Genomic DNA, 23,688 nt, shown 5'->3' on the forward strand with positions numbered 1-23,688 from the left:
TGTTATTTAATTTGACCAACTAACAGCAGTAATCTGACTCTGACGTCCATGGATTTCAGTGGTGCTGCTCTCGCAAAGCTTGTAATTTGAAGAGCATATCATTTTTGCTTACATCCTGTTTTAAATGTGTGCCGTTTTCATCTTTACTGCATTCACATTGATCTATCTGTGCACAAACACAAACAACGTCCTTTTCACACGTCCAGGCTTGATTTATTCCAAGTGACTTGATCAGGAAGGTGTGGTTGTATTAGGGTCATGAAGGAAGTACGTACACTCACTGTAAAAATACACAGACACACACACACAGACACAGACACGCTGACAGTCAGACTAATCTGTTAAAGAGACTAGCAGACAGACAACAACATAGGATGACAGGTGGGGTGTGTGGGCTTACGTCTACTTACAAAGGTACGTTTATAATTGATGATGCCATGTTGACGAGAACCTTAATTTCACCGGAAGGTTTTTAGTTCTTATTTACTTAATATTTGATCAAATATTGCAGTCTTTTATTCAGTCAAAACCCTTCTATGTCTATTTGGGTGAAGATGGCTTCAAAGTCTTCCCAGCATGATCAGCATCTACACTGTGGTATCCCTGCTCACTTAACCCCTAACACACACCAGGGTTTTGGATGATTGACCTTTAATGAATGTCCTTGAGCGTACATGTATGTTACTATTCTAACGTTACTGTGATGTCCATATCAAACCAACTAAACCAAAACTAGCACTACTGTCTCAGTGTTTACAATTCTAAAGTGTTGACATAGAGTTGTTTGGCAGGCAAAACAATTTAGTGGCCTTTGAAAATTCAAGTGATTGCCATAGTGGCATTATAATTATCATTATTAATATATCTGAGGAAAATAATAATGGTGCCGGGGCTAATCGAATTAACTATGTCTATAGGCCTTGGTGATGTTCTGAGCATGCCCTGCTTTTGAGAAATGTTGATCGGCCTGACAGGTGTTGCCGTTTCTGCTATAGTTTTTGTAACTAATTGTTTTAAATTAACAGCTGCTTCTACGCAACTCCATTATATTTGTGAAAACATGATTTCTGTAGCTTTTCTTTGCTGGGGAATATAGGACAAGTCAAATTTATATTCACTGTTATACATAAAACATTTTTCAACATACATGGACTACATTTTTTGTGACTGATGCAAAATATGCACAACTCACCTGTAACGATCTCAAAACATACAACATGAAAACAAACATCTATATATTGTATGTGTGCAAATAATCTTCTGGGGGAGACATGGATGCTTTTACCAAATCAAGCAAGTTCACCAAAAGGTTATTCGTTGTTGTATTATATTTGCTTCCCTGTGTGAACAGCAAATTCCATTTCTGTTATCCTTTTTCACTTTGTGGCTTCATGGCTGCTCTCCTTTTGCCCTGGTTGATTTTAGACCACATGAGTCTACAGCACCTTTGGCAGTTGGAAAATAATTCACCATCTAGCCTGTTAGCCTGTTGAAACTTTAAAAAAAAAGTTAATTTCAATGTGATAAATACCTCAAGCCTTGACAGATTTAAAAGGAATGTGAAAGAAACATGTCCTTGTTAATGCTGTTCAGTCAAGTGAAAAGAACTGAGTGGTTCTGAAGATCCATTAGTAACCGTGTGTGTGTGTGTGCGTGTGTGCGTGTGTGTGTGTGTGTGTGTGTGTGTGTGTGTGTGTGTGTGAGCCCATTTGTAACTCTCACTGTCGAGGCTGGCTCATTCTCACTCTGTGGGAGTCGAGGCTTTTCCTAAAGGAGTCTTTGTGCCTGTTAGAGAGAGAGAGAGGGAGAGTGGACGTTATGGTGAGACGAACAGCGAGCAGGAGGGAGGGAAGTATACTAGCTGACTGTGTTAAACCTGGCTGGGTCCCAGTACCACCGTTTCACTGAGTCCAGTTTCCGTTCGAAAAAAGAAAAAACACAGACTCACTCAAAAAATCCAAACATTTTACATTCACAGATCTCTTATGACTCTTGAAAGTAATTTCCTTCAGTGTAGTCAGAGCACCTTGCAGTTATTAATTGATAAGCACTGCTATTAGACTCCTGACTAGATTATGATGAACGCTGTAAAACCCTGAAGTACAGCCTGTTATCCCATGATGCATCCAATGAAAAAGCACTTTCTGCATTGCATAATGAGTCAATGACACTATGGGTCGTGTGGGTGAGAGTATGTTGATATCCGACTTAGCCGTTAATGGTTAACCGTAGCCAGGTTAGAGTCCACTCACCGCGCTGTTGATGTTCATCTGCATTCTTCCAACGCCCCGCTCTCCTCACCTTTACGCTGGGCAGGAGTACTTTAAGGGATACTGGATAATACACACACATTCTTCCCATGAGTGTGCCCTAATCCTTGGAGCTTGATTTATAAACAGCCTGTCACTTATTGCTCTTTTGGAAACCCTTAATCAAGACAAGGAGTGTTTTTTTTTTCTTTTTCACGTGAGTGGGATGTTTAACTTTTCTTATCTAAGGTTAATATTTGTGCCGTGGAGACAGAGAGAGAGAGGGAGAGTGCATGCTGAAATGCGTGCTTATAGAATAGCTGTTCACCGTTGTTAATGGAATGAAATGTTTGATTTCTGTCCAGTCAGCTGTGTCTGTCAGGCCAAGTACAGTTTGTGTTGGGTTGAGGTCAAATGTGCAGATAGCAGCATTTCGTCACCAGCATGTCATTGACATCTGGCACTTCTCCGTCCATAGGAGCTGTCGTTAAAGTGTGGTGTGTGTTCTTATCTGTTGTTTCGGGTTTTCATAGAGCTATGCTATTGTCAACATTTCAATTATGAATGGTATGAGCCAAGCAAATGTCTTATGACCTTCTAAATATCGCTGTTTTGATTTGGTTTTGATGCTCTAAAATGTGTTTACAATACTAAAATTCCAATGTTATCAGATGGTTTCGGTCGCTTTTGCATTACCTGACTGTTGAAACTTATTATTATTGCAGGACATTTTCCTTAAAGTTTTTGAAAGCAGAAATGATGTGACACTACAGTATTTTCTAAACGTATGAGTGTTTAGGAGTGATATTAGAGAGGGTGATATTAATGAATAAATTGTTATTTACATGTGTTAAACAGATTGAATAAGCAGCAGCTCAGGGCTAGATCAACAAAAGCAAGTTTGTGTCACAGAAACAGAATAAAGTAACTGGCATTCAGGCTGCTCCTGAGGTGGTGGTATTGGGTTGTGCTCATTACGTTGTTGTGTTGTGTAACCAAGGCAAACGTGTTTCGGACAAACCAAGTTTATCTACATAATTTAAATCATGTAATGAGAGACTTAATAGAAATTAGTCAGAATGAAATGAAAACAGGTTTTTTCTGACTTACTTGACTTAATCAAATTTTATGTCCTTGATGGATCAGATAATGAATTGATTTGTGAATTGTAAATCTGATATTCAAGTACAACATGTGATGCTGTTTTGTTTTGAACATACTTTGCTAAAGTCCTACATGTTAACCAAAGTGCAATGTAGGAAACTATAATAAAGTTAATAATATGTAATGTATCTTCCCTTTGTCATCTCCCAGGAGGAGAATGAAGGCACGTGCCCCACCTCCGCCACAGGTCCCTCTACCCGCCCCGCGCAACATCTTCAGAAACACTGTGCCCGATGGGGGTGGGACATCAGACATGGACGCCAAGGAAAACATGCTGAGGCCCACAGTGGATTTACAGCTCACCCTACCACAGGGATACCAGACTTCTGTCACTGAGGAAGGCAGGTGAGAGGGCAGAGAGGGGCAGAGACAGTGTATCACCCCTTTTACAGTTATTTTTGTTTAATGTGCCTTGTTGTTACTTTGCATTTGGCTGTTAAATGTCTCGTAACAGTATTTTCTTTTAGCTGGTGAACAATGTTGTTTGACCAGAATTTGCATGCATTCATATCCATGTGAAATTATTTATCTATACATTTAGGATAGGATTTTGGCTATTGCTTAGCTGAACAATATGATTTCACTGTATTGTAACCTTATCTGGCCCGCCACCAGACAAACAATATGAGACCCATTTATCGCTTCTAGGTCTTTTTTGGTTGTCGTGTCAGTGGGGCCTTGTCAAGGGGTCCCATTCCCAGTCTCAGCAAAAGCTTTGTCCCAGAGAGCTGCCAAATGAAGGCTGCCCTGCTAATGCCCTAATGAGGTTCTCTCCTTTGGGGCAGAAAATCAGGGATGCCTCCCTAGTACAGAAAAACTTGGTGCTCTTTTAATGGCCATAGACCAACTTCAGCTTTAGGCCAGTGGATGACTTCTGAATAGTATTACAAGTAAATTGGTATGTTGTTTTCTTAATAAGGGGAACTTTCTACACTTCAACATGTGGAACATTTTGGTAACCTTTTCCAACTGCTTGAGGTTCGTTGAAACTATTTAAAAAGGTTGCGGTTCGTATCACAGTCTCATCCGAGATAATTTTCCAGAAGGGAACATATGATATTACATTTTAGCTTTAGATGGGCTGTATTTACAATTCATCTCCTGACTCGGCTCACTAACAACATCAGAGCATGACACTGGGATAGTTCATGTGGTCATAAACGCACAAATGTGTCATAAGTAGCTGATGCCTAGTAGCACATCCCCCAACCACTCCTGTAATCAGTTTATTGTGTGAACATGGGCAGTTAAACAAGTTGGAAAGAAGATAGCAATACCTACTATAATAAAAACCTAATATAAATTTGGGTAACAGTGGTTTTGGTGGCTGTGGTTAAGGATAATTACTGTTCTACACATGTAATTATAGTTAAACACTATGTGTATCTTTTTAGTCTGCAGTTTTGCTCCAAATGTTGAGTGCAATACCATCTTCAAGATACAGATCATTTATATATTTAGTTTTTACATTACATTCCAATCAGGAGACAATTCAGCCACAACTTTTTAACCTTCAGTTTACCCAACCTGAACTCTTTCAATCAAATCCATATGTATATGCCTTGTGCATATTTTCCTGGAATATAAAATTAATAATTAATTAATATATCATTATTGAAACACAGGTTACAATGCAACACATTTAGTACAACATTGGACCTTTCCTTTTGGAAACTGATTATGTTGTGACTTGTTACATACATGCAAAATCATCTTAAAACGCACATAGTAACACTGGTTGCGATGATTGCAGATTGCCGTTTTGGTGATTGTCAATGGTGTCCTTTGTAGTGGTATCTCTCTCAGTGCGGTCATCTGATCTGGCTGTTCCCAGAAAACATTGGAGACAGTCTCTTGGTTTCTTTATCTGAGGATTGACAGGTAGTACTGCAGGCCTTCTCATCAGCTGCACCCCCCACACACAGACACACACAGCATGGAAGCAGACTTCAGAGCTGCTTTGTGGTCGTTTTTCATATCAACATGTGCTCTGCGTCATTATTTCTCCATGTCACTATGTTTTGTCTGCCATGTGATTGCTGGAGGCTGTTTGTTTCTGTCTAGATAAACCAGACTAAATCTGAATCTTTTCAAAGAACAAGATATGATTTTAGGCTCATGTTCTGCTTTTAGTCCTACATCTGTAAAATGTAATTTTCACTCGTTATCAATATTGTGACAGAGGAGTAATCTAAGAGTTACCGTACCGCTTCTGAATTCTGAACCTTTTCTTTTTGTCATCATGTGGATAGCCTTTTGGTGTTAATGAACATTTTCAGATGGTAAAATTCTCTCATCATCAGTCCAAAATGGACAAGAAATATTTATATAGCATTAGAAACAGATAGCCCTTTAATCTTCATGTGAAAATCAGTATGCTCGTCATTCAATCTATTGTGTTTCTGTGAAACCAGCTCAGTGTTTAAAATCATATCCCTTGGGTCTATTAGTTGTAAGTATGTCTCTGTTTTTGTTGTATGAAGTAATTCTCTTTAGCAGAGCTAAAGCTAGTCAGGCTGTGTAACCTTATCTCCTCTCCTGCTCCTCATCTCCTCCTGTGCTTCTTTCTTCCAAACTCCCTCCCTCCCTCCCTCTCTCCCTTCCTCCCTCCTCCCCACCCGGTTCCCCCTCTCTTTCACTTTCTCTCTCCCCCTGCTTTCTCCCTCTCTCAGTAAGGCGCTGATGGACTTGCTGGTCGAGCTGTGTAGCCGCTACCACCTGAATCCAGCGCTGCACACCCTGGAGCTGCTGTCGCCCGAGGGCCACAATTTGGGGTTCAAGCCCAACGCACTGCTGGGCTCCCTCAACGTGGCCTGTGTCCTCATCAAGGAGAAAGTCTGGGAGGAGAAAGTGGTGCGCAGACCAGCGCCCAAAGTGCCAGAGGTGAGTTAGAGCGGAGCCTGCATCTGGATGCTCTTTATGTCCTTGTGTGCTTTGTATTTAGGATTTTATAAATATCATTGCATATTTAAAACCTACCCATGTCTTAGGCTTGGCTTCTTGTGTGTTTTGAGACAAAGACATCTAATTTCAACAAATAAATGCAAATGAATAATAAGTGTACATGATGACAATAAGTTATCCATGTTTTTTTGTAATATAGATGAATGTAGACAGACTGGCAGAATGCCAGTGAAAAGGCCCTTCATATAATAGTTACTATAGTGTAATCTATGCATATCTCCGTACCCTGTAGCCCTATGTAATGTCCGTCCCTCCCTTCCCCTACCTTTTACCTCTGACTGCTGGCAGAAAGCAAGGCCAGTGAAACCTGTAAGGGCCCATGCTAAGGTAGGACGCCAATTGGGATTAACTGGCCTCGCATGACACTGGAGCTGGTTCTTATACACTGGTTTTTCAGTCTAAGTGTGCCTTTTAGTCTTCATCACCTGTTTTTGCAACTATTTGCCTATCTGAACTTATTTCTACGCTGAGCATTCGTCTCTTTGTGTCTCCCTTTTTCTTTGCCTCTCCTCTGCTCTCCTCCTACAGTTTGAATATTTGATGAGTGCCTTACCTTTAGTTACCATGCATTATTTCTCTGCTCTTCTCAGGGCCCACTGGCTGCTCTCTCTCCCTTTGACCCCCGCCTGGCCTCAGGCCAGAGACTGACACTATTTCAGACACTGATGTCACTCATCCCTCTTTGCTGTTTTATCTGTCTACGCCAAATAAATTCAGGCTAATAAGCCCTACAATCTATCCAACCTTGATAAAGGTCATAATGTTCACTCTTTGTTTGGTAGTGTGTTGATTCTTCTTGATGATAATTATGGAGACTGCCATTTGTGATTCTGTTGAACTGTATTTTGTTATATTTAGAGGTTATTCCACTATTAAATATTCTGGAATTAGCTGGAAAACTACTGGTTGGATGATAAGAATATTTTGGCACATACAGACACACACACACTCCCCAAAGTAAAAAAACCTGTTGATTTTGTGGTGCGGTTTTTGTCCATAATAGAAGACTAGCATAGGATTGAGTACTTGAATACACACGCATATCCAAGATCACATGTACATACGCATATACATGCATACATCATCATCTTTAGTCTATTAAATTGTCCTTTTTCTGTCAGCAACCAAAGTTCAACCGTAAGTTACTCATTGTTGAAGTGTCTTTGCACGTTTGGATGTCTCTCTACCTACCTCTCAGTTTACCTATAACGTCTGCTCTTATTATGCTCTCATTATGTTATTATGTTGAAGATGTATGTGTTGATATTATGAAGGTTGTCATTGAGCTGCTTAAATAATCAAATCTATCCCATCTCCTACAAGTCAGTCGTTGAGCTTTGATTCTTTTTGTCTTATTTCTTCCAGTAAGGCCACCTCTTACCGTGTTGCCTTTGTGTACTCTTTTATACTCTTGTCATCCAGTATGTTCATCGCAAAGAGAGAAAGTCCCTGCTCTGTGACTGCAGAATGGGAATATGTCTGATGAGCCCCAATCAGCCTTTTGTTTTATCCATTTGTTAGACATTAATATCTCTTTTTTTCCCCACCATTCTTCCCTCTTTATATCAGAAAACGGTGCGTTTGATGGTGAACTACCACGGCAGCCAGAAGGCAGTGGTACGGGTCAACCCGTTGGTACCGCTCCAAGGTCTGAAACCGGTCATCTGTGATAAGTGTGAGTTCGACCCTGCACATGTCCTGCTCCTGAAGGACAGCATCAGTCACCAAGAGTTGCCGTTGGACAAATCTCTGACAGAGCTGGGTATCAAGGAGCTCTACGTACATGATCAGAGTCTAGGTAAACCTTAACCACTCCATTCTGTCTTTATTTTCTGCTTGAGGTTCAATGTTCAATGCATATTGAAAACTGAAGTTCCCAGAACAGCCTAATTTCTTAAGTGGAAACTTTAAAAACTCTTTTCAACTACCCCTCTCTTAGTGTTCCCAAGTGGTATTATTATTGGCGCTGATGACGCAAAGACAACCAGATCGCTTCCCGTTTTCCTCAGAACCTAGCAACTACCAACAACACTGCAGTAGGACACACTGCATTTAGTTTTTTCTCAGTTGCTTTGGTTCCACTGTCCGCCACTTCCACTATACTATATTCTTTGGTATTTGAGAATATAAATTGAGTCTTCATTTCCAGGGAGATTGTGTCTGGTGGCCCTGTGAAATCCGTTTTAATTTTTTCCAGATTCCGTTATATTTCTTCCTAAATTCCGTGATTTCAGTTTTAATTTTTCTAAATTCTGTTTTCCTTTTTATTTTTTCTGAATTCTGTGTTTTACAATTTCCGAGCATTGTTTTTCATCAAATGGTGTCTAATCATGTGGTTGAAGAATCAAAATGATGAAATTTACTGAAGAAACATTCTAGTAGTTCTAATTCCTAGTCATTCAGAGACCATACAAATGTGCATAAATATGTAAGTATATGTGCAATCATTTATGGAGGAGTCACAATATACCACCCACGTTTTCAAAATGAGAAAACATTGATTTTTATAAATGGTATCCAGATTTTGACAAAATCCACGGAATTCTGCATTTTACAGTTCGCCAGAATCATAGGGCCCTATATAAGGAACCAGTCTAAACGCTAATGATGTCATTATTCTATAGCATTACATTTTACAATCAACATTTAACGTATAATGATAAGTTAAATAAACTGTATTTTCAAACAACTATTGGCTTTAGGTCACAATGCCTACCTGAGCAGTGAATTAAGTGTGTTTTGTTAGCCCAGCTTCTCCTTACTTTGACAAAGGCAGAACGGCCGCATATCTTTTTAGTGCATGTCTGTGTATGTAAGCCTGCCCCGTTGGCTAGCTCATGGCCGCTGCTCTGCACTACTCTCATACAGCGATTAGAGCAGATACTGTAACCCCGTCGCAACCGACAGCGTCGTCGCAGAAGCGTAGCACCCACCCTCTGGTTCCCCCTTAGGTAAACACTTTTGCTGCTGTTTACACTGTAAGCCCCGTTAGCCGTGAACTGCCGTCTCGTTAGCTGTGAACCGCCGGCTTGCTGTCGCCATGTTGAGACCCTTTGAGAGGCTTGCGGAATGCTCTCAATGTCATATCTTGTACTGTTAAGGAAAAACATGTCTATTTCCATCCATCCATTGCCTTCACCCAATGTCAGCTGGGATCGGCTCCCCGCGACCCTGAATACAGGATAAGCAGTAGATGATGGATGGATTATAATTAGAGAATTCATAGAGCCCAGCCTTGGTTTATTCTGATGTTTGTAAGTTAATTAAAGCAGATACAATACATCTCCCATCTTCCATTACTGGAGCATGTGCTATTAGTGAATCACAACATCTTTTGTAAAAATGTATCTACACACAGATTTGCAAACTGAGGTGGGCTGTATAGAAAAAGGGTGTGGTGGCAACTCTGAGCCTGAACCCCTCCACACAGAGCATGCTGCCCTGTGGCTGCCCTCCGACCTTTTCATGGATGAGTAGAGGAGGAAAGCATTTTCTTCTAGGGAACATGAAGTTTATCATCGGCAGTGTTTACTTAACTCCACTACCGTATACCAGATTGTATGATGTAAAAGGCATGTTTTGCCAACAGGAAGCTGAGCAGAGTACGGAACGCATACAGCCAGTAGCCGCTATTTCAAAGGATTCTGTTGCAATGAGCCATAAAACCAGAATTGCATGACTAGAATGTAAATTTATGTGTTGACATAGTTCTATGCAGTCGATAACGGTTTAACCAGCAGCAGACCATAAACAAAAATATATATGCTTATGGTGTATTTTTTATTATATGCTCATCAAAATAAACCTTGATAATAACATGTACAACAATTAGACCGAGGCATCTTTTATCTACAGGAAGTTGAATTATGGTCTAAGATCTGATATTATGGTTCATTACCATGGTAACGGTCCCCACCCACTGATCTTTCTAGATATCCTTCTTGTCACAGAGGGTTTATCTCAGAGGGCAAAACTTGTGGTTTGTGGTAGTGAATGACATAAGCAAGAACATTTAGAACACGATGCACTTTTTATGGTCAAATATTTTTTGGTAATCAACCTTTGCTGTTTAATGAAGTATGTGTAAATTGGTTTATCAAGGGAAATCTACAAATGATAATGTTTGTATTTGAATTTGTTAATACGTAGCGTTTCTTCCTCTGGTGAAGTAGAAATGCAACCGACTGATTCATTCTTTTTGATGCAGGACAGTTATCAACAAATGACTTGACATGTGTTTAAATCTCATGTTTTCCAGTTCTCCAGCCTAAAATGGCTTCTGCCCCTGCTCTTAACTACTCAGGTATTAGCCATGATAAGTCTTGTCTGTCTTAGTGTTGCTGGTTCCAACCCAATCTAGCTGTTTAACCCAACATACAGCTGCTTGCTTATTAACCCTGCTTCTCTACACCGATGGACATGCATGTTCACTTGTTAGCCCCTCTTCAAAGAAATAATGTTTTGTTTTCTTTTTAAATTTGTGTATTAACATCATCAACGCCAGCACAATCTAAATGATTTATTGTTAATCTAGTTTGCTGCTGCTTTTTTTCAGAATCCAAATAACCCGTAGTATAGCTCTGTGATTTGTTGTAATGGTTAGTTTACCTTCCATTCCTGCTCTAAAGCCAACAGAGTTATCATGACTGCCAAGGTTAGACACAGGTCGTTTTTGAGAAAAATGAAGCTATAGCGCCCTCTGCTGAGAACTTGATACATTGTGACTGAAAATGGGTGGAGCATGTAGACCATTCCAAAATGTTTAAAATCACCAATAATAGAGCACCCAAATAATGTAAAGCGGATATATTGGATATCATCAATCAAACCAAATTGACCTACATGTGAGAGTGCAATATAAAGGCACAGTATTCTACTGAAATGGCAATCCCAACAAGTATTTTGTAATTTACCTATGCATGCTGGGATCATTTGTCACTCATTTCTACTAAATTTCTCAGAATGAACCTGACTTATTTGCTTTGCTTTAATGAGAATCATCATGTCCAACTCCTTTTCTCCTGCCTTTTTTTTCGTAGACTCCATTCACTCCAGTACTACCAGTTTGGACAGAACAGGGAAGAAAGGCCTCCTGGGTATCTTCCAGTTCAGCAGGCGGAAAAGCAAGGTAAGACTCCATTTCTTTTTTGGTAATTGTTGTATGGTTTTGTAATTATATCACTCTTAAATAATTTGGCTTGGACCAGTGAAATTATACTTTAATATTAAACTTGACATTGGTCAAACATGACAGAATGTTACATTAGACATGATTGAATGAAGAGCAGCGTTTAATGTCATCACGACTATCCAAAGAGTTTAGCAATGATTCATTTGCACAAGTGGCATGAGAAATATGAGGTTTTGTAATAATTTACAAATTAACCTTGAGTGGTACATGCCATTCATACTTGTTTGAAGTAACAGCTGAGGCAGGCTAAGTGCATGGCTGAACAATTGAATGCTGCATGTTAGGGGCGCAGACAGAAACACTATCTATGGACATGGATGACTCTGATGATAAAGTAATCCAAAATACAGACACACTATCTAATATATCTAGTAACACTGTGTTCAGAGGATTTCTTTTTATATTGTAGGTCAATTGTTCAGATTGAAATGTCAAGTAAAAAAGCTACAGGTGGGGCAGTATCAATGTTTTTTTGTGCAACCCCTCGTCTCCCAGCAGAGGTGGCAACTGCAAAGTTGGCATGAGCGATACAGTCACAAAAGCCTTGTTTAGGGGAAATGTGGCAGGTGAAATATTTCTTTAAGCTCAGGGCAGTCTTCACAGAATATACCACAGAACAAATAAATGTTGAGTTGTGGTCATGTGCACAGCTGTCCTCTAGAGGGCAGCAAGTGTCTCCTGAAGGTTAATCAGCAGACTGACAGGTCCAAGGCATGGGATGACAAGACATTTCACAATTAACCTGGTAAAAATAATGACGATAATCTTCTTAAAAACTCTTAAAATGGCACTCAAACACATTGGTTTCACTATACATTTAGTTAAGAAACAAATACTTTACATTTATTTTTAGTAAACATCCATTTTAGTGAAAAACAATCAAATAACCTTAAATAAGACGATCATCAAGGTGACCCTGCATAACTAAAGGATTAATACATTTAAAAAATAAATAAATTAATACATTTAAAAAATAATCACGATACACAATAAAAACCTATATCATCCCCTTGTTCAAACTTCATTTTCCTTCCTACGAACATTTAGCGAATATAAAATGGCTGTGGGGAATGGTGTTAGGTAGTGATATTTTTGAGAGAGTGTGCATCAAGGATCCAGGTATACACAGCAGCCTATAGGACTGGTGACGACCAGCTTTGAGGAGATCTGCTTCCTCTCCCTACAACCTCTCCAGCGTATGTGTGGAGTTTACACCAGACATACATTAAGACGTGGCATCAAGCAGCTCTCGAACCTGTTATATCTGTAACTCAATCACGTTGATTTGATTGTGAAGTCATGAACCTCAGTTCAGCAGCACCAGCATCTGTGGCTCACCTCGGATCAATACGGCGTTTGATTGTATTAGGTGGAGAAACACTGCCTGGCTCACTCAACAAAGCTTCGGGATGAACTACTCCACCCTTCTACCTCTTTGTTCTCAGTGTTTCCTTCCAGCATGGGGCATCTGGCTCATTAACATTGAACCATTTTCATCGTCACTGTTATCATCCTTTTCTTCAAGCTCTGAGCTTTCTTTTGGGTCTCCCTCATCCTCGTTGTAATGTCTACATCCGAAAACATCTGACGAAACATTTTGAAAGAAATAAAAACAATGAAGGAAGACAGGGAAAAGGAAAGCGAAATATGGGAGTGGAGCAGAGCATGAATTAAACATAACATAGACAGTGTTTGCTTTGATGTAAAATACATTTAGAACTGAAGACAGTGGAAGCTTATTTATATTATTCATATTGCTATTTCTCAACCATTTCCAGTGCGCTATAATGCAGCTGGCCTTTTTCTCTCTGATATGATTGTTTCCCAGCCAGGGACTGTTATCAGACCACACACATGCATTTGTGCACCCGCACGCACACACACACACACACACACACACACACACACACACACACACACACACACACACACACACACACACACACACACACACACACACACACACACACAGTGTTATCAGCCTAAAGGCATCAGCTTACCCTACCTTGGCTACATTAGCACTAAAAGCCCAGCCTCTTATCTCTAATTGTTCATTAGGGGCTAAACCACCACTGTGTGTGTGTGTGTGTGTGTGTGTCCGGGTGCACAAATGTGTGTGGTCTTAAATGCTGGTCAGAGAGTATCATGTTATGGGGCAATGCTAATTCTTAAGCAAACTGTCTTAAATAGATAAAATGTGCATATTTATCAAGTATCTCAGAGTAACAAATCAGCCATAACTAACATTACATTCATTCAATCTATCCCGAACTCCTAATCACAGCAATGCAAGCTTCTTCTTTTTTTTGGACCTCAAGGCTTTTAATACTACTCACCAATAAACATGACTATAAAACATTTTGCACAAATTTATGTTTTTCTAAGGCATAAATCATTTTGATGATATCATTACTCCAAGCACAGATGAAGATATCAGATAAATGGTTATTAAAATGGGACACAAAGATGCACTCACCTCATGACTTAAATGCCCTCCTGAAGTATCTTCTAAATGAATGTTGCAGCTCGGCCTTATAACTTCACATTTAATATGGACTAACAACTTCGTCCATAGTAGAGTGGTCCTTTTACACCTCACACATTACTGAAGGCGTGGTTACAGGTGTAAAAGTGCACAGTTCTGATGAGCGATTGTCACGTTTTGATTGACTGCTGGAGATTGATCAGATTGTATTAGATTGCATGCTAGTTTGTAGTATAGGATCAGTCCTTTAAGCACTAAAAGCCAAAGATACAGCATGTAAGGCAATTGTTCCTCATGAAGAGGATCAACAGAAGTTCAGTAGGTTCATTTGAAGATGTGCGTTTTGTAATGGACTCTGTGAGTTTGGGTTTCCCCCAAACGCTGCAGTTTCTTACCTTTTCCCCTCTCACTGTTTTGACAGATTTCAGATTGTTAACCAGAGGGAAGGAGTAGATGAGAGCAGGTGAAAAAGTCAGATGCAGTTTATGTGAATTTTCTGCTTTGACGATCATATTTTGGTGAGGTGAAGCAAGCTTTTTTAGGATACCAAATAGAAATCACATAAATCTGTGACTTCCTAGTCTGCCTTCAACCCCCTTTGCACTGTCAATCACAAAGACCATGGAAAAACTGACTGAAAAAATATTGTGTTGTTGTGTGTGTATATATATATATATATATATACAGTATATAGAGTTGTTTCCTCCTTACTCAATATAACTCTATCTATTTAAGTTCAGTGCAACGCAACACTACACTAATATTATTTCACTTGCTGTAAGAATCAGAATCAACTTTATTCCCCAAGTAAGTGTGAACACATACAAGGAATTTGACTCCGGCTTTATGTCGCTCTCAATATACACACACAGAAATAGACATACCGTACAACTAAAACAAGGATTACAAACTGAATAAAAGATAAACATAACATTTGCCAACTATGTACAGTTAGAGATATAAATATATATACAGCACAGGACAATGACATTGTAAACAGTAAAATCATATTTCCACTTATGTAACATGTCCCCAGTGTATATATATATATATATATATATATATATAAAAAATTAAATAAAAGCATGCTGCTCTCCTCGAGGCCTTTTTCCAGAAGTACAGTTCTTTTCCCATCCCTCCCCACTGTGAGATGTTCTAACCTTGGGTCCAATTAATTCTAATGACCTGAACTTTATGTTCCTTTTTTTTTGCTCTGCTTTTATGCTGTATCCAGGCATTGTCTGAACGCATCAATTAATCTGCTTTTAAACACTGTTCTTTTCTTAGATCATAGGGGTGTGAGACATGGTTTGGTTCCCCCATTGTGCCAAGGCTCTGTACCAAGCTGAGCCATGGGGAGATTCAGATTTTCAGGAGCACTTTGGTCTCTCTTTGATCAGATATTGAAAACCATTTCTCTTTCTTGTCCCAATGTCATGGTCAGAAGCAGCCACCCTTTGAAAATGTGGTTGCACTTTCAGCTTCATTAAATTAGCGATGCAGTAATTGTTGTGACTGAAGAATGCACTATACCTTTAGAAATATAGATTGCATGCATAGTAAGTGCATGTATTCTTTTTCTTCTGGAGTACACTGTAAAAGAAGGAGTGAGGAAGTTTTAACCATAAAATCAACCCTTGAAATCAGCATAGCCAGCGATATAAGTTCCATTAACGCTTGTGTTTTTTTTTGTTTTTTTTTAATCCATATCTTTGTTTTTTTGGATTCATGATTGATATATAAAATTGACATCATAATATAAGTTATAAAGCTAATGAGATTGTTATAACAAAACACTTTAAAGCTCTTTTAACATTTACACATTTGTCCATGTGTATTCTTGCTTACATATTAATCAGTCTTACCTAACCCTCTTTATTTTTTTGAATGATCCACAGGGTCTGTCCACAGCGTCGGGGGTCACTGGTGTGGAAGATCGGCCCAGCACCTTGGGTCAGTCTCAGTCGGTCATGAACATACCCAGAATGTCTCCCAAGGCTGAGACCAAGAAGAGGAGAGCCCCAGCACTACCCGGAGCCCCAACACCCATCATGGGACACACTAGCTTCGAGGGCTATGAGGTGAGGGTGTGTTTATAATGTGTTAGTGAGATTTACTATCCAACCAACTGGAAAATGGGGCTTCCATGGATAATTTGAGTAACTTGCATCGTGACATAAAACCGGGTCCTAAATTGTGACTTTTTCTCAACTGGGAAACCTACAAAAGCAAGACAAACACAAAATCTCATCATCACACACATGAAACTACAAACAGAAATTAATTGATCCTTGTATGAAGACATTCTACATACACACATACATTCCCCACCAAAACTGTGTAATTGGGATTATAATGATGACTGGCAACCCAGTTGTTTTTCATCTGAGAAAAGTATTATGTGAAAATGATCCAAATCCCTCCGCTCTCAGGATCGACCTGAAGCTGCAGTCTGTTTGATTCAGCCTTTCCTTTGGGTGTTTTGGCCTGATCAGCTTCTCAAGGTCAGAGTGACCTGTATCGTCTGCATTAAAGAAACAGCTCCCTGCAGTCTCATTATACTGTTATGGCAGCATGCTGGGAAATGTTGTTGGGCAACCAACATCCTTCCTCCCTCCCTCTGATAATAAGCTTTGTTTATTTGGAGGAACTAGTGTTCTTGCCGGGTGTTATCGAAAGCAAATTTTGTTCTCAGGACGACATGGAGGTTGGTGTTATCCTCTTTACCTTAATTAACTAAGCTGAACTGAGAGTGGAGCAGCAGAACACATTTCCTAGAAAATTATGAAGAGAATAGTAAGTCAATGAAAGTGCAAACAAAAGCCAGACCAGTAAAACTGCTTAAGACCAAAACCAGACTGCTGTTTCGTCTAAACTGCCAACAGTCAATTTATGTTCTCAGTGATCCTGGTTTGGTCTTGTATTCCCCGTGTTGAGTCTGATTGTGGCACTGAATATAACATTCCTGAAAGGTGCACACGCCAAGCCCTCTGGCTTCCCATTTACCCAAGAATGAATAGAAACTGGCCCATTTTTAGTGGAAAACCCAACACTCTGTGTTCACTTTTGCTTCCTTTTCAACAAATACATTTTCCACTTGCGGCTCCTGCATGAACCGCAGCCTATGCTTGACAGTGTCGTGCCACGTCACTTCTACGTAAGGTGTCCGTTAAGAAGCTTATTATAGCTGCTGTGCAGATCATTTATCTGTCCACCAGTCAGATGAAGAGTTATGACAGACCCCGGAGCTGAAATACTGACACACCACTGGGAGTCACAAGAGCAGCTTCCCAGTTGGGAAGGTCATCTGAGGATTCGATGACTGGTCTAATAATAGCTTTCTTCATCTCACTGTCTGAACACAAAGTCTCATGTATATTCATGCACGTCCACAGATTGCACGGTCATACTGCGGTGCTGGACACCCCTCTGTGTACTAGGGGGTAAGAGATTGAACACAGGCTTTGGATGTGTTCTACTGTTATCAACAGTTCAGCCTTATGGTCAACAACTGAAAGTTTTCCAGACAGATGTTCATCTTATACAGGGACAAACACAAGTCTGTTTCATGTGCATGTTGAAACATCACCTTTTTGATTAATAGATGAGTGAGTGGAAAGTAAAAGTTATAGATTGGTTGTTAGTTGTCGTTTCACAAGCATGGATGCATGTTTAGCACGGTTTGCAAGTGTCGTCTGAGGACACCATAGAGGTGTTGGAAGATTAGCAGCGTGCCTGGCCTGGGTTTGTTGTCTGAATGTGATTAAAAAGGATTTAGTTTCATGACATTGAAGGGAATCATAGCAGCCAGGTCTTGTCAGGACAATTTCTCAGGGGCATTGGCATTAAAAAATCTCTGCATAACTTGGATCTGTGAAACAATTATACACGTCAAATCAATCACATCACAGTCGGGATCCAAGTTGTGCTCTCACGTTTACATGAAACTTGACATAATTGCTGGAGGCAGTGTTAGGCTGCACAATGAAACATTTCGCCCGTCAGTGGAGGAGCGCATCGTCTTTGAAAAGTTCAAGCTCCAGTTAGAAGTGATGTCACGCTACCCATTTATATTTGAAAGGTTCAGATAAAGGTTTATCATGGGCTGGAAATGTGCTGGCTCGCCCAGAAGATTCACCCGTAATTGACCACCGTAGGTAAAAACGTTCTGTGTATACATTTTGAGAATGTGTGTGTTTGAGACGGAGGAGGAGACGGCACACGATGGCAGATCACTCGAGGACAGCTCTCTATGATGGCCGTCCTCATTATAGACCTCCCTCTGAGCCGAACAAGTCTAGGTGGTCAACTAATTGTGACTTACAAGACACAGTAATAGAGTTCGACACCACCATATAAGCTGTAAGGGTGATGAGATTGTTATAATGAATGCCTCAAATAGACTTTGGAGAGCAGAGATCACTTAAGGCGGTCATTTACATCATAGTAGGAACATAGTTGGATTAACATCATCTCACTAATCTCTTTATAGTCGGATGTGGATCACAAATGATCAATTTAGGAGAAGTGGATTTTTTTTGGTTACGTATAAAACTATAAAGCTGACAGTTGCGCTCTTTGCTTTCATGCTAATTATGCATTTAATTTGTACGTAAACAAAGGCAGTATTATTATAAAGTTTCTTGTTTCATGCTATTTGTATTTATATGTTGAAGGTTAGAAGAGAAAGTTGAATGAGAGAGTGGTGATTGTTGGATCAGTTTAATAATAAAAGTAATGGAGAACATTACATTACATTTCATCCAAAGTGACTTCCAATAAGTGCATTCAACCATTATGGTACAAAGCCAGCAGAGCTAGAATGAAGTAAGTGCACTAGTTTCAAACTACAGAGTGCTATATATAAGTGCAGGATGTAATAAATTAAAACACAGGGAAGAGGAAAGAGCAGGTAGTCAATATTGCATTGCTTCTCAGGTACATTACTAACCAGTGTGAGTGACCAGTACAGTAACAACATTGTATTTTATCTTTCATACATAGTAGTTATCAAGTCTTTTACACAATATGGATTTATGTCAGGATGTCAGAATGATAACTTTAATATCTCTATTTACAGTCTTGTTTCATTCACATTGGTGAAAGCTGACCTTTGAACTTCTTGATGTCTGAGAGCCAGGTTGCTACATACTGCCGTGAGAATGGGAAGCGTAACAGCATGAGAAACAGATGAAAGGGTGTGCCAGAAAGAGTGTACAACCACGTTCAACTGAAGGGGAATCAGATGTTTTCACATGCTGGAGTCATCTTTGAGTGAGAAGTTCACAGTTTGGTTCTCCAACAATCTGTGTACGTCTTTATAAGAGCAACACTGATTTAAATGATGTTTTGGAACACTGAGTTCAGAGAGACGCAACCTTGTATAGGGGTTGTGTTTTTTGAGCGGTGATAGGAAATCTGTTATTGTGGTTTGGAACGCAAACCGTGTCTACAATGCCTCTTGTGATAAAGGATTTCAGAGAAATTCTACGCTTTCTGCTTCACTGCTCGGTGACAGAAGGTGTTTCTTGGGTAAGTGCATTTGTGCCCATGTGTGTTGTGTTTGCAGACAGACTGGAAGATAAAGACGGGAACAACTGAAGCAGAGAATGAGAGAGAGGATAAAGAGCAAAAGGGAGAAACGGAGTGAGTTAGCAGGTCACGGCGAGCGAGAGAGTGACAGAGTAAGGTAGCGTCAGTGCTAATAAGCGTGTGTGTATTCAGGTTGTGCAATGTTAACTATGTATAAGCTTTGGGATCATGTTTCCAAAACGCAGTACAGCATGAAATCTGCTTGGCATTGACCTTAGCAGCATGACGTTCAGGACAAGAGTGTGGAAAAGTTCAACAGAGGACGAGCAGCACTGAAGTTCAGAAGGTGAAGTTGGGATAGGATCAGTGACAGTAAGCAGGCTGACTATGAATGTTATTAAATGGAATACCTTCAGTTTATCATAGACGGTTTTATTTACAGGCAATATTATAAGAAAATGTAGGATTCGACCGATTATCGGCCTGATATCCAGCATTTTTAAGGTTATCAGTATCAGCTATTTTTAAAGTCAATTTGCTGATAAAATAATTTCATTTTGATCATTTCAATGTGCGACTGCTCTGATGCAGCTGGAGTCCCTACTCTGGTCTTTTTTTTAATTTATTTTAACATCATAAAACTTCAGGGAACTATTTATTTTTTATTTTTTTGTATTTGTTCAACTTAATAATAATGATGCTGATAGTTCCTTGCACGTTTTCTGTTCAGGTCATGTCGAAAGGTTCTGTAATTTAAAAATACACTTTAAGGAATTTCAACAATGTTTTGTGTTAAGAGTTTGTGTTATTCTAACACCTTCTGACACTTTTTACTGCAGACAAATACTGGTTTCAAATAGCGGTACATAGTAATAAACGCTATCGGCACAAAAAAGCCATACCTAATTTAGATTATCACTTTTATTGTTTTATTTGTATTATTTCATTCAACTGATATTTTTGGAGTCCTGTCACCAAATGACAAAGCAAATTAAACTGGGATAATAAGAAATGTGGTGATTGTCAGCATCGCGTAGACCTGGAAATGCCTTTAAATGAATTTGTAGTGTAGCCAATCAAGGAAGGTCCAATAAAATACAAAACTATTTCTTATTCTGCACAGCAGACCTTATTGTGAAACCACAAGCCAGAGAAGGTTGAATACGAGCCAAAGACGAGAGGTGAGATGTTTGGGGAAAGTCATGGTTTGCTCCACATCTGTTTGCTGAGACAAGTGAACCATGATGTGGGAATTAAAATTTGAATGACTGTCTCTTAGTTGGAAGAAGACAAATGAACTGTGGTAGCAGTTCAGGGAAATCTGGTTGTCAGGTCATACTAAGGATTACTCAGCTCTGACATTATGCACTTGCTGGTCATATCTAAATGATGGCAGTTTGCAGTACTGTGAGAGATCAAATTAAAGTTTTAGTATTTTCCTCAATAAGCTCTTTGTTTGGTCGAAACTATATGTGTTTATGTTGGCTGTCTGGGCACACGTGTGTGTGTGTGTGTGTGTGTGTGTGTGTGTGTGTGTGTGTGTGTGTGTGTGTGTGTGTGTGTGTGTGTGTGTGTGTAATGCATTGTAAGTATTCAGTTGTGCGTGTGTGTTAAACAAGGAGCTTTCTGCCCAGTACTGTCCCTACACAGTATTCTGTGTTGCATGAATTTGTTTCCGTATGTGCTGCATTCTTGCCGTGTGTCTGTGTGGCTTCTTGATCGATCGAGCCGGCTCGGTTTTTCTTCCTGATGATCTGTCACTGTGAAAGCAGAGAGTTGGCAGCAGAGGGAGGATTGTTTTTCACAGCCATCCATCAGTCCCGTAATTGTCTACAACGGTAGCTAACTTTAATCTGCTCTAATGCACAGCTCTGGTTTAATCAGCCAGACAAAAGACAAGTTGCTTCTGGATCTGTGTTCGGTAATGAGCATTCCTGTAATGGTTTTGCCCGTCTTTGTTTTTGTTTTCCTTTCTTTGTTTTGGTATCCATCTGTCTTTTTTATTTTTCTTCTTTGCAGTTTTTTTGTTCCCCTTTGGTACGAGCTTTTCTCTCACGGCACACCCTCTATTTTGTCTCTTTTACAACACTTGCAGACTGATCGCAGCTTTACCCAATGAACACGCCCCCGTTAACAAGGGTCGGCTGTTGGTTTCATCGCTGCCTGTCCCTGCTGTATTTGTGGTTAGATAGGCTGAGTCTTGTTTAGATAAGAATCTTTGAGAGAACAAGGGAGCAAAAACAAAATTAGGGTAACCTGGGTGTTCCTGATGTGAGACGTCAGTAGACGTTTGGAAGGATGTGGAGAAAGATATTTACCCATTTGCCGCATGGCTCCACTCCATCACCCCACGTATTCTGCAGAAAGAAAACTTTTTTTCTTCCTCATCAGTTGGGAGCAAACAAAGAAGAAGGCTTCCGCTGCCAAAGCAAATAGGCAGCCCTTCCTCCATTAATCTCTCTTCCTCATCCTTCACCCTTCCTATAGTACGGCTGTTTTTGTTAATTTGTGCTACAGCTTAAAAACAGCAGGTGCTCTGGCTTTACAAGGGCAATGTACATTTTACACGTGCCATCGCTCTTGATGTAATTGACAAACATGTAATGTACTGTAATGCAACACATGATTTATTCAGATTTTAGGCTGAATGTAGACTTTTGCATGGAAAACAAAATAATCTGTTAAACATGAATACATGAGTCAAGTACATCAGAAGTATTGGATATCAGTTTTACAAGAAATAGCATTAGTGCAAAAGCAGAATTACTACAACATTTTAGATACCATCGGATTGACCATTAGCAGTGCTTTAACACTGTAACAGGTGTATAGAAGATCTTTTTCAGGTTAACTATATATTATTGAACGCTGTTAAATGCAGTGCCAATGCAATGTTAAATTATGTAATGTGATGGAAAAAGTAGCTTTTGGCACACAGTGGTCAATTGAACAGTCATTTTAAACTTTTGTACTGTTGAATTTGCCTTTGTCCTACAACTACTAACAACATCAATACAATTAAAATAATGCAGGACACATCCTGCGTTCTTTATGTCTACTTGTTCTTGAGGTTGTGGTGGCTGAAGTGTATTATAGATAGACATGAAGAGCTTTCCATTCTGACGCACTGACCTGAAGTTCGTGGCCTGGAACTGGGGAACACGTCACCCCGCCACGCTGCCTTTATAGGACAGGATCTGTTTGCACTTGAAGCTGTCAGAACATCTTGTGTATGAAACCAGCCAGGACACAAACAAATGAAATGAACGTATTTGTGTTTCAACATTTTGTGGCAGTACCTGAGTGTGTTTGTGTTTTTGTTTTAGGATTCCTTTAAACGTGTGGATTTACGTCAAACTGATAATCACCATGTATAGAACTTGTAGAGAGGTAATCACTGATCTGTTGGGATTATAATTAGAATCGGTGGTTATTATTTGCTATCCACATGGCATGTAAATGTTATCTGATCTTCCTTATAAGCATTATAACGTAAGAATTTACTATTGCTGCTAAGTTACTCTAATCTTATTCCTGTAACCCAACTTCGAAACATTACATTTCTGTGGGTTAGTAGGACAAAGTAGACGACAATGGAACTGGGTCAGCCATGTGTCTCTCCTTATCCTTAGCTAGCCTCTTCTACGACCCCCCCGTCACACACATATTGTTAAGACTTTTTGCATGAAACTCCTTTCATCCCCCCCCCCCCCCAAACACACACACGTTCATTATATATTACAGACACAATAACACACACTAACTGTCTTCTAGCCTACTGTTAGGATGTTTTTGACCTCCGTGCCCTCTGTGACAGTTCAGCCGCTATTATTATCTCTGACACGCACATACATACACATACATCTGCACACACACACACACATACATGAATGTGCTTGACATGCATAAGCACACACATACAGTGTCACCCCCTCTACACACACACACACAAACACACACACACACACACATAATCCATTTCACATTCCACATTAGCGCTGTAATGTTGCCCTGTAACAAAGCCCCTCACCCATCAAGAGTCCTTCAAAACAACTGATGAATGGTCACGCCACCAGGTCGAAGCCTCCATGGGTGGCCTTATC

At 39.8% G+C, this 23,688-nt stretch overlaps 1 protein-coding gene across 3 annotated transcripts in view; it reads left to right on the forward strand.

Moving 5' to 3' along the window:
• cobl (cordon-bleu WH2 repeat protein) overlaps positions 1-23,688 on the forward strand; it is a 50,898-nt gene that overhangs the window by 8,403 nt on the left and 18,807 nt on the right. For 2 of the 3 annotated variants that reach the window (XM_084026656.1, XM_084026658.1), the window contains exons 3-8: positions 3,564-3,758; positions 6,086-6,296; positions 7,947-8,175; positions 10,636-10,680; positions 11,417-11,505; positions 15,952-16,134. In XM_084026656.1, coding sequence (XP_083882782.1) covers positions 3,564-3,758; positions 6,086-6,296; positions 7,947-8,175; positions 10,636-10,680; positions 11,417-11,505; positions 15,952-16,134 — 952 coding nt within the window. The remainder of the gene's footprint in view (positions 1-3,563; positions 3,759-6,085; positions 6,297-7,946; positions 8,176-10,635; positions 10,681-11,416; positions 11,506-15,951; positions 16,135-23,688) is intronic. The other variant, XM_084026657.1, reaches the window with a different exon arrangement.

This window comes from Eutrigla gurnardus (assembly GCF_963514095.1).
Source record: "Eutrigla gurnardus genome assembly, chromosome: 14".
Lineage (NCBI taxonomy): Eukaryota > Metazoa > Chordata > Actinopteri > Perciformes > Triglidae > Eutrigla > Eutrigla gurnardus.